The sequence below is a fragment of the Nuphar pumila genome, chromosome 12, assembly GCF_984573655.1.
Source record: "Nuphar pumila chromosome 12, dmNupPumi1.hap1.1, whole genome shotgun sequence".
NCBI lineage: Eukaryota > Viridiplantae > Streptophyta > Magnoliopsida > Nymphaeales > Nymphaeaceae > Nuphar > Nuphar pumila.
Window position 1 is genome coordinate 3,599,893 of NC_143260.1, and position 14,716 is coordinate 3,614,608.

Sequence of the window (14,716 nt, forward strand, 5' to 3'; positions counted from 1 at the left end):
TCAAACCTCGTGCTGCACATGAATTGGTACACAGTAAATATCAATATAAAATATTTATAAGATATGCAATAATTAAAAATGAAATATTTACGATCGATTATCGATATACACTATTCGAATGAGTCTTTTTGTGCCAGTCTGAGAAGACCCTGCTTCCTGTGTTGGCTCATTACTTGTGTGATCAACTGGTGTAGGTGGGTCGTGTACAGGCGAAACATCATCTGTAAAAAATACGTTAGAAATTCTCAGAATGCGCATTTGAACTAATCAAGCATCCAATTAGTTAAATGATATACCTATCACAAGAGCCCGTGAAGATGAAGGTTGAGCCTGGCTACTACTAGATGAGCGACCACTGTAACCTCCACGAACCATATTCTAACAAATAACATATGTCATACAATACATTCAAATAATTCACATCAAGTATTACAATACATTCAAGTCATTTGCATCAAGTATTACAATAATTCAAATCATTCGCATCAAGTATTGCAATACATTCAAATGATTCACAACAAGTATTACAATACATTCAAATAATTCATATCAGGTACTACAATGCATTCAAGTCATTCGCATCAAGCATTGCAATGCATTCAAATCATTCGCATCAAGTGTTACAATGCATTCAAATAATTCAAATCATTCACATCAAGTATTGTAATAATTCAAATCATTCGTTGCATAAATTATAATACATTCAAATAATTCAAATCATTCACATCAAGTATTGCAATGCATTCGAATCATTCGTATCAAGTATTACAATACATTCAAATCATTCACATCAAGTATTACAATTCATTCAAATAATTCGTATCAAGTATTACATTATATTCAAATAAATTTTTTAATCATTCACATCAAGTATTGCAATACAACTCATTCATTCGCATCAAGTATTACAATACATTCAAATAATTCAAATCATTCACATCAAGTATTGCAATGCATTTAAATAGAGGTTTGTATTACAAGATTTTGCTTACTAGCTTGAGAATTCTTCCTCGTCACTTGTTTGACTTTCTTCTTCTTTTTCTTCTTCTTCTTTTTCTTATTCTTTTTCTTCTTCATTGTTTGCCCATCCACTTGGTACATCATTTTGATCACATTCCTCTATGAATGTTTCAGCGGTCAATGGAGATATGACATGCATATCATGCGCAACATCTTGACCATAAGTGAAGTTATAGACATCATCTGATTGATAGTAATCGCTGTCTTCAGCTAACTCATCTTCCTGTAACTGATCATACTCAGGGTATAGTTTGGACTTTACCTTGCAAACTGCCCACCGTTCATTTCTATCTGACTTTTTTATACTCGGATATGAAGTATAATAAACTTGTTGAGCTTGCGAGGCTAATATGAATGGTTCATATGTTCCAAACCTGGATTTATGATTCACCTCTACAATGCCTGAAGCTTTGTCGAGTCTTGTTGCAGTTGGATCAAACCAATGACACTTGAATAAAGTTACCCTGTTATTTATGCCTAAGTAAGTCAACTCCATTATTTTCTCTATAACACCGTAGTAATCATGTTCATTTTCATTGTAGCTGCTACTCTTGACACACACACCACTATTCATCGTTGATTTGTTTATACCATAATCTTTTGTATGGAATCGATAATCATTTATGATGTACCCATTGTAGCATTGCAAAACTTTGGTCGGACCATTTTCTAAATCACATATTCCTTGATCTTTAACATCACCATGGCGGACCTACGCACAGACATAAACAATGATTGTGATCACGATCAATTAAGTAACTTAGTGTTGTTTATAAGTACAAAATTTATGTTAGCTTCTTTACCAACTGTTTCAACCACTCCACAAACTTAGTTTCACGTTCTTTTTATACTTCCGCATCAATGAGATGTGAAACTTCTATTTGCAACTCCAGATCAAATCGTCTGTAAACCACAAATACTTATATTACCGAGCCATGTATCCACATATAGAACATAAAAGGATTTATAATTGTGTTGTGTCTACATATACTTACTCGATGTATGGGTCGATCGCTGAGCAATTAAAAAGAATATAGATGTGTGTTGCGTCTTGCTCTCGATCTGTCAAGAGCCTTGATTGGCAACTACCAAATGCATGCCCAAGTGGTTGAAATATCAACAGATTGTCAGCTACAGGTACTTGTTTTCCATCATCGTTACGAGGCAGGCATGTGTAACGTGTTGGAATATGAGGTTCGAAGTATATAGATGAGAAATTTAAAATCTCTTCTAAAGTGTATGCCTCATAAATAGAGCCTTCTACTCTTGCTTTATTACGAACCTTTTTTTTGAGGTCGAACATGCATCTGGCAAAAATATACATTTCAAATTTTAAATATCTGTCATTAAAGAGACAAATATAAAAAAATATATATCTTTCAAATGGGTACATCCATCGATATTGCACAGGGCCACCAACCCTTAGTTCATATGGCAGATGTATGATCAAATATTCCATAACATCGAAAAATGCTGGCGGAAATATCTTTTCTAACAGACAAACAGTGGTGATGACAAAGTCCTCGAGATTCTTTACATCTGATACTACGACCTCTGATGCGCACAATGTTCTGAAAAATCTGTTCAACTCAGACAATACCCCCCATATAGGTTTGTCTAACCTATCATGGAATGCTAGGGGTATCAATCATTGCATAAAGATATGACAATCATGGCTCTTCAACCCATATAACTGTCCATCGTCAATCTTCACAGCCCGAGCAATGTTAGAGACATATCCATCTGAAAAACTCAATTGACTCAACCATTGACATACATGTTTTATTTGATCAGGTCCGAGCACATACTTTGCCTTTGGTTTCAGTAATTTGCCATTATACTCTTTGAGTTCCAATTCTGGTCTTTTACATATTAATTTTAAATCCATACGGGCCTTCGGATTATCCTTCATTTTTTCTTTAACATTCATTACTGTATTGAACACATTATCAAACACATTTTTCTCCACATGCATCACATCCAAATTATGTCGTATCAATAGGGTCGGCCAATACGGTAGTTCCCAAAAAATAGATTTCTTCGTCCAATTGTGATCCTTCCCAAAACCACGGAAGGGTGTAGGACTGCGGGCATATGTTAATACATCTGGAAAGTATCGCAATCTTTTTAGAATCTCTATGCCAGACAATCTTGAGGATGAACCTTCTGTTTTAGTTGTGTATGCTTTAAACGCATTCTTTTGTCATCGGAATGGATGATCGCTGGGTAGAAATCGATGATGGCACTCAAACCAGCAAGGCTTCCTTCCATGCCTCAATCTAAAAGTTTTGAAATCCTTCATGCGATACGAACATGCCAACCTCTCATGTGTGCTCCAACCAGATAGCATACCATATGCAGGGAAGTCACTGATTGTCCATAGAACAACGACCTTCATGTTGAAATTTTGTTTTTTGTGGGCATCATACGTGGTAACACTGTCATCCCAGAGTACTTTTAGTTCATCAATCAATGGCCTTAGATATACATCAAGATTTTGGCCAGGTGAGGTCGGACCAGGGATCAACAGAGACAAGAAAAGATTTGGACGTTTCATACACAAGCTTCGTGGAAGGTTGTATGGAGTTACAAATACTAGCCAACATGAGTATGGAGTTGATCTACCCCCAAATGGATTAAATCCATCTGTACATAGACCGAGTCTAACATTTCACACTTCCATTGCGAAGTTCTGATGAGTACGATCAAAGAGCTTCCAAGCTTCAGCGTCAACAGGATACGTGATCTTGTTTTCATCGTGTCGAACTTTATTTGCATGCCATCTCATGTGCTTAGCTGTCCTTGAAGACATATACAATCGCTGCAATCTAGGAGTGATAGGAAAGTAGCGGAGCGACTTGTATGAAACTTCCTTTGATCTCGTGCTACCATTGCCTCTTGTCTTTAGCTTGAACCGAGGATGCCCACATGACGTGCATGATATGTTGTTTTTCTGCTCTTTGAAATACAACATGCAGTGATTTGGACAAACATCAATCTTTTTGTAACCCATACCTAGAGCATTGACCATAACTTTCGCACGATAGAAATTTTATGGCAATTTCTCATCTTTGGGCAACATACCCTTCACAATCATGCACAAACGGTCAAAACATGATTGACTCAAATTATACTCGAACTTCAAATTCATTAGTTGAAGAACTGCAGACAAGATAGTGTGACTCTCGCAACCGTTCCAAAGTGGCTCATCAATATCTCTAAGTAAATCATAAAATCTACTAGCTGCATCGTTTGGTGATTCTTCATCTACGGCAGTTCTTACATCACTAGAACTCATAGCAGAACCCAGTTCTGTTCCTGCGACATCAAATATCAAATTCGTATATGGATTATTGTGCACCACATTTACTCGTGCATCAAAATCGTTTCTAAATTCTTCTTCATGAAACGTCCAGTTCTGATAATTACTCACAAAACCCTTCCTATATAGGTGATGTCTAACGCTATGAGGTTCTACAAATCGATTATTCTTATAAATCTTGCAGGGACACCTAATCTGACCTGTGGGATCCACTGTACTGACATTTGTCATTGCAAATTCAATAAAACTGTGAACACCATCCATATATTCATGCAATAAATCATTGTCTACTAGCCTACGGTACATCCACTCACGGTTTGCAGTCATTTTCTTATGATGTTACGAATAATAGCCTAACAAATTAAAAGAGAACAATCAGAATGCTACGATGAAGAAAACATCAAATTTATCATGCAATATATGATGTCATACAATAACAAGAATTTTGATGCATGCATTGATAACTTAATATTTTCATGTGCGAACTATTAATGACACGATACAATCATTTGATACATGCTTTCATTATACAATTTCACATGGAAGTCATAATCAAATTGAAAGTAACTAGATGCAAGCATGGATACAATTACATCAAACATTGCAATACATTGTAATCATTCATATCAAACAAATGACAAACATGTACCTGCAGCAAACACACTTCAATATCTCACTAACTACTATCATGCCTAGCATGGACTCCGTACTCCAAAAATAAGAACACTTCAATATTCATACATTAAAATCATGCTCAGCATGATCTCCGAACTCCAACAAAGCAACCCTAAATATCAACAACTAAGTGAGTGTGTGAACAATAAAGTGTTACATCTAACAAATTAAATAACATGTGATACGCTTGCATCACTTACTCACCACGGGTATTTACCCGATTTGCATTTTTTTGTCACTTACTTACCACAGGTGGCTGAGTACGAGCTGGTTCCGTTGAAAAATCTGCATAAAAAAACATTGTTTTAAAATAAAGTCACCACAAAAAAAAAGAGGTTGTTCCGGCAAGGGGTTGACTCCCCTGCTGTTCCGGCAGGGGGTCGACCCCGTTACGGAACATAGGGGTTTAACCCCCTTACGAAACATAGGGGGTTAACTGACCCCCTTTTCGGGTAGGGGGTCGACCCCCAGCCTTTCCGCCAGTGAGTCGACCCCCTGCCGGAACAGCAGGGGGTCGACACCCTGCCGGGGTCGACCCCCTACCGGAACAGGCAGGGGATTAACCCCATGCGTTTCCGACAGGGGGTCGACCCCTTCCGGAAATCGAGGGGGGGGGGCGTCCTTTACCTGTCTCCGAGCGGTGGAGCCTGCGGACGGCGGGGCCTGCAGACGGTGGGACCGGCGAACGGCGGGAGTGGGAGCGGCGAACGGCGGAAGCAGCGAAAGAAGAAAAGAAAAAGATGTCTGGGATTAGGGTTATTCGAAACTTAGCGACAGCGTAGCGACGAAATTAATCCGTCGCTAAGCCAACGTAAATCAAATTTACGAAACGAGCGACGGACTATATTCCGTCGCAAAGTCTGTCGCTAAGTAGCGGCGGACTAGATTTTGTCGCAAACGTCGTCGCCAAATGGTGCAGCCGTAACGACAAAACAGTATGTCGCAAAATCCGTCGCTAAGTAGCGACAGACTGAGCGACGGACTATATTTCGTCGCTATTTTCGTAAGCTTCATTAATTATAGCGACGGATGTTTGTCGCTCGTTAATCCGTCGCTAACAACGTATTTTCTTGTAGTTAATGCTAAATGAAACATGATGATGGATTTTTGTTTTTTTTTTTTAAATTCTAAACTCATAGACGTGTTCAGCATGATTGATTTACTAGAAATCGATACTAGGATCAGGCATTCTGGATGAAAAAAATGGTATTTGAAGCTTCAAAATTCTAAGAAACTTGTAGCTGATGATTTTTTTAACCTTATAAAAACCTATCCATGTAATCAAATGTTCAAAGAAGTGATTCCTATAAAAACAAGCATATGTATCACTTGTGTAAGGTCATAATTTCCAAAAAATATTTGAAAAACTATTAGCATGTTTCATTTTAGCACTGTGTTCATTTTGTAGGTTTCCATTTCCAGGAAAACCAATAACAATGGACAGGTGAAACGAACAATGTTCATTCATCAATGTTTTGGGTCATTAGGGCAGTCATGACCACCGCTCATGACCTGGGCAGAAAAATGGGCATTAGCGGTGATCGTGACTAATGGACATTTTATTGAATTTTTGGTGTTTTTTTCAAAATTTCAATTGTACAGATGTGATCTATATGCGCGCTTGATTATGATGCATGGATAATTTTTATAAGTTTCAATGTCAACATCATACAATTTTTAGAAAAATTTGAGGCTTCAAATACCATTTTTTCTATCCAAAATTCATGATCAAGTGTCGATTTACAGTAAATCAATCATGTCCAACATATCTGCAAAATTTTGAAAACAAATACCAAAAAATTTTCATTGAGAAGGTATGTGAGGGTTTTCATTGGGGAGGTTTTCATTCCCATATATATATATATATATATATATATATATATATATATATATATAGAGAGAGAGAGAGAGAGAGAGAGAGATGGGCATTGCGCATATACCAAGTGAGATACATATATTTGGCTATTGGAAAAATATGAAAACATACCCTCTCTCTCTCTCTCTCTCTATATATATATATATATATATATACTGTTTATAAGAGGGTATTTGATTTGTCATCCCTGTACGCGGGATGCCTAGTGCATGGGGCCCATGCATGTCCATGTGCCCATGCAAATGCGGGACAATGCGGACAAGCTGACATGCTATCCCACATATGCTTTTCAACATCCTTTGTTGTTCTCATGCCCCCACCCCCGCCTCTTCGACATAATAAGGTGCACATGACAACTCAAACGTCGAACAAAACACACAAAAAAAGAGGACGCACAAACAAGGGATTAACACTTATCATATTTACAAATAGGCCAACAACATGTTTTTTAAAATTTAACACATTTCTGTTTGAAAACCATTAAGGGTACTTTGAGAAATCAATATAGTCAAATCTTAAGTATACTATAAACAATAACTGAATCTCAAGTCATGATAATTCAGATTTTTCATATGCATATCGAAAAACTCGATATATGTGTGACCATGGTCCACGTAATTGAAGTCCTGCAATTATATAGTCAAAGCATGTCAATTACATATTTTTGAATTTGCATATTCATTGAAAACTCGTTTCTAAACAACTTAAAGTTTGAAACATGCATAGCTAATATTTCATAAAATTTAGCTTTCGTAAAATATCTAAATGCATGCAATCATATATTTTATTTATAAAACAATTCATGTGAACATATATATATATATATATATATATATATATATATATTATTTTTGATGTAAGAGAGAGATTAGGTTACTAAGGATGGTAGTGGATTGGAGCGGGGACATGGTCTCCACCCTTGTCCCGTCTCAAAATTTTACCCTTCATTCTCGCCTTCATCTCCGTATGGGTTTTGATTTTAACCTTCATCCTTGGTCCATTCTCCATTTCATGTTTTCCATTCTTGGTCCAAGCAGGATGAGGCAGGACCCGTTTCTGCGATCCTTTCATCGCTGCCGCCTTTCACCGTTAGAGAAAAAAGAAGAAAAAAATGAGAGTTTGCACGGCTCGTTAGAGGAACAAGAGATAAGAGATTCGAAAAAGAATTTTATGTTAAGGTTAAGAATATATATATATATATATATATATAAGGGTATAATAGTAATTTTTTAAGAAAGATCAGAGACCGGGTGGGGCATGGGCAAGGGCAAGAGAATCCTTCCCCGCCTCTATCTCCATATGAGTTTTGATTTCAACCTTCATCCCCCATCCATTCTCCATTTCATGTCCTCCATCCCTGGTCCAGCCGGGCAGGGACAGGCCCGTTCCCAGGTCGACTGCCATCCTTATAGGTTGCCTCAAGAGAGAGAAAAATAAAGAAAAATTAATAATAACATGGCGATAAATTAAATTTTTTATCTTAATCAAATTATATAGCATTTTTCAAGTTAATGTGCGTCTGTGCGCCCTTTCATAAGGACGGACCGTTTTTCTAGTCTTCATAACGGAACCTGGGTATTTGCCTTCTATAACTGTAGAAACATATTGGTGTTAAAAGTAGAAAATATACACCACCGGGGTCTCCGCTTGATTGGTAGGCCTTGTTCAAGTTCAAATCCCATGTATCGTTGTATAACGGGTAAGAGTCTGCCTTACCCAGCTGGCCTTTAAAAAAAAAAAAACCAAGTAAAATATAAATAAAATACTAAAAATATCGGTATTAAAAGTAAAGAATAAATAAATTACTAAAAGCACAAATTAACTACCTCTCTCGCCCAATCCTCTCTCTTGTATGTAAATTTTGGGTAAGGACAATGCGTGTAACGTGGGCACGCGTGACAATTACCTTTTAACTTGATCCCCATCTATCATTGCTTGGCTTGCTACATCTAACGGTCAACTTTCTCTTCACCAAGATGCGGACTTCAACCATTCAGCCATCTCCCGTGGTGGGCACATTTGGTGGTATTGGTTGGAGGATAAGGCCCAGTTTGTGTGGCTCCGATTTAGCCATGAGCCCACAATTTTTGGCATGTCTGATCCCACTATCCCTACAAATCTGGTCAAGTAATGTAGCAAAATGGGTGTGGGGAATTCAAGGAAGAAACACATGACCAAAGAGGAGGTAAGAAGAGGGGAGAGAGAATTGGTTGACTGTGATGAAGATCGGATGGGAGGAGTGAGGGGCAGGAGACCCCACCTCCTTCTCTCTCCTCTTCATAACAGATCTCCCTGCCACACTTGGTAATGGCTGCACCTGATCCTGAGATAAAGCCGACCACCAACATTTCTATCTTTTTGTGAAATTCTGGGGGTGCCATTCTTGCAAAAGAGGTTCCAGAAGAGAAAAGTAGGAACACCCACAAAGTTTTAGGCCTTCTTCTTCAAAGATTTGGAGGTACTGTGTGAATTGTTTTGAGAGAAAGAAATAAGTGGATGTTGAGTAAAGTACCAGTGCTTATCTGGTTTGTGTCAGAGGAGCATCACCACAATCAATCCCCCTGTCTGTTGGAATTCATATCTCCATTATTTTCTCTTTTCAAAGAGCCCATTATTTGGGTGTGAAGGCCCTTTTCCCATTTAAGCCCTGGATTCTAGGGGTTAAAAAATTGGTCCTGCCTTGTACCTGTTGTGGCCAGCATTTGTGGGCGCGGTGTGGTGGTGTCGAATTTTTAAGGCTCCCCAATTCATTGTACTAGAAGATTGAAGTGATTCCCAGTCAAATTTGATGGCAATTAAACACTAAATATTCTTCTTTCTTTGTTAGGACTAGGCCCACTTTGCAAGGATATATTTAAGAAAAAAAAAGGAAGGAAAAAACCAACTTTTGGTGGGGGTGGCGTGTTCTATCAGCATTATCTTTCCCTCTATCATTAGGTAACCCAATACCCCAAGATCTAGTTTTGCACTGAAGTTCCTGTTTTTTTTTACTGTTTTTACAGTGTTTTCCTCTTTTTCCTTTTTGTTTCTTCAAGCAACTTGGTGTTATAGAATTCTTTGTTGGACTGTTTAATATATCTTTTGCTTTTGAGACAACCCATTATCAGAATCATCAGCATCTGTAGGAATCTCCTTTATGTGATGCTTTTCTCCTTCATATCCTGTCTATCTTTCCTATTGCTCTTCAGACTCCTAACCCTGCAGTTCTTGCGTTCACATGTCTGCACCAGGAATGAGATGAAACCTTTACTGGTGCTGCTCTGGCAAGGGTTGTTTCGGTTGTGCGCTCAGTGGTTGAGAAGTAGTTTTGTGTTTGCTTTTGACATTGGGTTCTTGCCGAAGATGTCGACGAAGAAGAAGATCTCCCCAAGGGCTGAAAATGTGGAGACAGCAGAAGAATTGTCGGTTCTCGATCTGCCCGAGTTAGTCCTGGAAGCCATTCTTGGGAGGCTGTCTCCTGCTGGACTATGTAACATGGCTGGAGTTTGTAGTTCCATGAAAGCTAGATGCAGAAGCGACCATTTGTGGGAGAGGCATCTGAAGGAGAAGTGGGGCAGGGTGATAGGCGAAGCCGCCTTCAAGGAATGGCAGTACTATGTTGCAGCAAGGAAGAATTCGGGCGTTCTGGATGACGGGAGATCAAAAGGATGGATGGGCAGTCTTTCCTGTATTTGGCCTTTATCGTGGCTCAAGTCAAAGATTGATGGTGGTAATGGCGGACTGAAGAGTTCTTTGCCAGTTGACTCGATTATGTCGTGGTATTTGTCTCTTGAAAGTGGGAAGTTCTGGTTTCCTGCGCAAGTCTATAATCGGGAGGTAATCTTTGGAATTTGATCCGTGAAATTCTGTTTCTCATTTCCTACTTCATACCGATTTGTTTCTTTTCATTGGCTTTCATTGCTCCAAATTGTTAGCTGTTTTTCCCTTGTGATTCTTCGTTGATCTGGTTTCTTTATGGACTGTTTATGGGCTGAAATAATTGTTCTTTAATTTCTCTCATTCTAAAAGATTTTGAGGTCATGAATAATGCTTGCATGGAATAGTACTCCATTTATCTTGCATGGAATATACTCGATTATGATGCTTGCATGAAATCCTTCTAGTGATCATTATTTCTATTTGATGGAATAGTACCATTTAGCTTGCATTGTTTATATGCTTTTGATGAGATGCTGGAAGATAGACCAGTATAGAGTGCTTCTGTTTATTATTACACTTTTCCTGATTTTTTTTGTTTTGTTTGAGTACTGGTGTTGCATTTATGTGGTTGAATGCTTTGGCTCTTAGAGATATGCTTTTTAGATGATTATTATTATTACATTCAGTAATATTGATTTTCTTACTGAGGGAAAATTTTATTTTTCCTTTATTTCAACCTACAGCATGGCCATGTTGGATTTATGCTGTCATGTTATGATGCTGAACTGAGCTATGATTGCCGCACTGATACATTCCATGCAAGGTACTTATGACTAGCCTTGTCTGAATCTGATACCTAATGTCACTTCTTGGTTGTAGGTGTTGAGTATCCATGAGTCACTTTCTGTTTCTAGCATTTCAATAATAATTTCTTGAAAGAAGTATTTCTGTATAAAATCCACCAATAAGTGGGAAAGGATCCAAAGCATATGATCTTGTGGAACTGGTATAATGTGTGCAATATGATTCTTTAAGACAGTTTTGCTCGTTAAATTGTATCAGTTGATGAGAGACCAATATCAGTTTGTCTTTTGTCTTTTTGTTTCTGCTCCTCAGGAAGGGGTTGGCTTGATAGGTTAGTCCTCAAGTAGAATTGGTTAATTAGATGAAAACCCCAATAATGCCAAGGCAGTATTTAGTACGAATCTCATGCTGCATGAAAATATTCTATTGGTGCAGGATTTTGTTAATTCAATTTGTTCTGATTTCTTTATAGGTATCCACCTCATGGGCGTCGAACAATTGTGATTGAGGAAGGAGTCCAGTGGGAGAGATTGAGGGCACCTCTCGTTAACAATCCTGCCCATGTTCTCCACATCTCAGAATGCCTGAACAATCTGCGGCCTGGTGATCATGTTGAGATTCAGTGGAGAAGAAACAAAGAATTTCCTTATGGTGTGCACCTCTTATTTCTAATATTTCATGAATAGGTCATAGGAAGCTTTACTATCTCCACATACTTCAATTCATGAACTTTTAAGTGCTGCCCTCCAGCTATGAAGTTGATCACTTCTGACTACAATATGAGATGCCACACTAATTAGTTATGATTTTCACTTTAATGTTGCATATAAACATCAGGTACCAGACTTATAGTATAATTAATATTGATCATCTTCATAGCAAGAACATACCAGTTAAAATTCATATGCCTAACAGGTTGAAGCACTGACAGTGTTGGCCAAAGTGCACAGTGGCAAGCATGGGTAGTGTTCCCTGGTTTTCAGAAGGCTCTTGCTGAGTCTGGTGTCCTGCGAGTGATCTGGCATTTGGTGCCAGTTGAGGCCAAGCATTGTCATTCATGAAGTCTGAGCCTGTGAAACTTTATCCTCTCTTTGTTTAGGTTCTTGATCATTTTTTTGGATTGTACTATTGCAGGCTGGTGGTACGGGGTTGTTGGTCACTTGGACTCTTGCGATAGGAATGAATATCACTGTCGTTGCCATTTAAATGGTGAGAAGATTTTATATTGCTTGGCTCTAGTTTAAGTTGTAAAATGGGGTAGTAGCGTTGTGGTCCTAGTTTGGCTTCAATATCTAGGATTCTAGTCTACGTTGTTCCAAAGTTGGTCTCAACATCAATCTGCATGGGTTCAGCATTTACATCTTAATTGCAAGGTTAGACACACGCACACACGCACAAGAACATCCACTAAATATTTCCAGTTATACATTTATCTGGCATTTTACATTATGGAACCATGTTGCAGATACTGTGATGTTAGAGTTCAACCAGTATACACCTGGTTCACGGTGGCGACGAACGGCCATCAATAGAAAAGATCATAGGGAAGAAGGGAATGAGGCAGATGGATTCTATGGTGGGATCAGGAAACTGCACAGTAAGGAGGAAATATCCACTTGGAAGCGGCTGTGGCCAAGTGAAGTCTTGGAGTAGATATGGCAAATTTCAATCCCCATCGAGTTTCTCATCTTTGGTTATAAGTGCTGCAATACTATCAAGCAATCAGAGCTCACTGGAGATTGCAGTCATACAAGCCATTTTTATTCAAAGATTTTATTCTATGTCTATATTTATTGTGCATGATATAGGTAAAAATTAAGAGTAGGAGTCAACAGTATAACCATTTTCAATTGGGTAAGTTGCACAATTTTTTAGGAAACAATGAAATTAGTATCTCTGTTTCTTTCGACACCCAAGTGGAGTTGGCCGTTCTCTTCTGGCATGTACTGGAAACATGAATGTATCATATTTAGCAAGTTGAAATTTCCAAGTAACGGCAGTTGGTAGCCTTTCTCATTGCCGATCAAGGTTCCTATAAGTTCAGGATATTATCAAGTGAAGGTTCAGTTAGACTAACATGTTCCTCCTATTACCACAAACTTAATTTGTTGAAAATGCTGAAGCTGCTTCTATTTTGTATGAAGTGGCAACTCTCTATTATGCATCTGCATTGTTTCCCTTCTTGAAAATTACTGAATATCTCTTGCAGGGATATCTTCAATCTTATGATATGGCATGAAATGCAGCATAGAAATGCAAGTTTTTACCTGAATATTAACTGGAAAAAGCCTGATACCTCTTGTTCTACTCATAGATTTTTATGATACTTTTGAATTGAGATTTTTGTGGCAGAATTATAGGAGAGTTGGAACTTCTGCAAGTTTCCGAAGGAATAAATTAGTGGTCCTATCATACTTGTAGTTCCTGGTGTATAATGCTATGGATGTTAACGTCCACCATATCGGGCTGTGGGCGTTGACACCACAGCCACACACCCTCACAAACTTTTTTTTTCTGTTTTTGATATGATTAATTCATTTTCAAGATTTAACTAGTAATGTGCTGGTGCTCTGCACCAAACCTAAAAATGAGAGAGAGAGGCATTAGGTTTGCCAAAGTGTTGGATATGAACCTGAACATTTAGACAATGAGATCTGTTTATTGAATAGCAGTCCAGATCTACAACGATGGTGGCATACTGCCAATTACAACAATACTTGAATCAAACTGCATGATTTAACAACTAACAGGAATCGCCTAGAATGGAGTCACGGTGCCTATGCAACCAAAGAAGGAAATTCAAGTTCCAGGAATTGTTAGGATACATGGGCCAAGTCATAATTATGAATCAGATTGTCGGCAAAATCATGACAAAGGGAATCTTGAAATATTGAAAAAACTGGCTTTCCTTGTGAAAAATCTCAGTACCTATAAAATCATTAAAACATCTAAACTAATCTTTTTTATATAGAATGACACAATAGCAACCGCTTCAGACAAGTTGCCATTTTCAAGCGGACAATTGTAAATTTTTTGATTTTTTTTTCTTTTTTAATCACTCCCCACTTTCCCATCTCTCTCTCTCTCTCTCTCTCTCCAAGACAGTTATAACAGTAACTGTAATTTCTTTTTTTTTTTTGAAGGCAACAGTAACTTTGATTTCCATTTACCACTGCAGACACTTTTGGTTACCATTCTTAAATGAGACATTAATACCTCTTTGTTACCATAACTCAGTCACTATCTACTCCTACATTTTAGGCATTTCCCCATGAAAAAAAAATTTAAATGAGTTACCATAACCAAATAGCTACTTTATTTCTGTAATCTCTCTCTCTCTCTCTCTCTCTCTTCTTCACACACACACAACCCATAATCCC

General features: G+C 38.0%; 1 protein-coding gene across 1 annotated transcript; it reads left to right on the plus strand.

Annotated features, from left to right (window-relative positions):
* Nucleotides 1–9,925: 9,925 nt before the first annotated feature.
* On the plus strand, nt 9,926–13,374 carry LOC149819688 (F-box protein At2g32560-like). Its single transcript, XM_089982258.1, has 6 exons — nt 9,926–10,014; nt 10,124–10,709; nt 11,276–11,355; nt 11,809–11,987; nt 12,471–12,545; nt 12,802–13,374. Exons 2-6 carry the CDS (start codon nt 10,131–10,133, stop codon nt 12,987–12,989), a joined length of 1,101 nt encoding a protein of 366 aa, XP_089838384.1. The 5' UTR covers nt 9,926–10,014; nt 10,124–10,130; the 3' UTR covers nt 12,990–13,374.
* The last annotated feature ends 1,342 nt before the right edge of the window (nt 13,375–14,716 follow it).

Excerpts from the sequence above, each read along its gene's own strand:
- LOC149819688 (XM_089982258.1), top strand. The coding sequence starts at position 10,131 with ATGAAACCTTTACTGGTGCTGCTCTGGCAAGGGTTGTTTCGGTTGTGC. Across the intron at positions 10,710-11,275 it reads CGCAAGTCTATAATCGGGAG|CATGGCCATGTTGGATTTAT; the intron begins GTAATCTTTGGA and ends TTCAACCTACAG. Across the intron at positions 11,356-11,808 it reads ACTGATACATTCCATGCAAG|GTATCCACCTCATGGGCGTC; the intron begins GTACTTATGACT and ends ATTTCTTTATAG.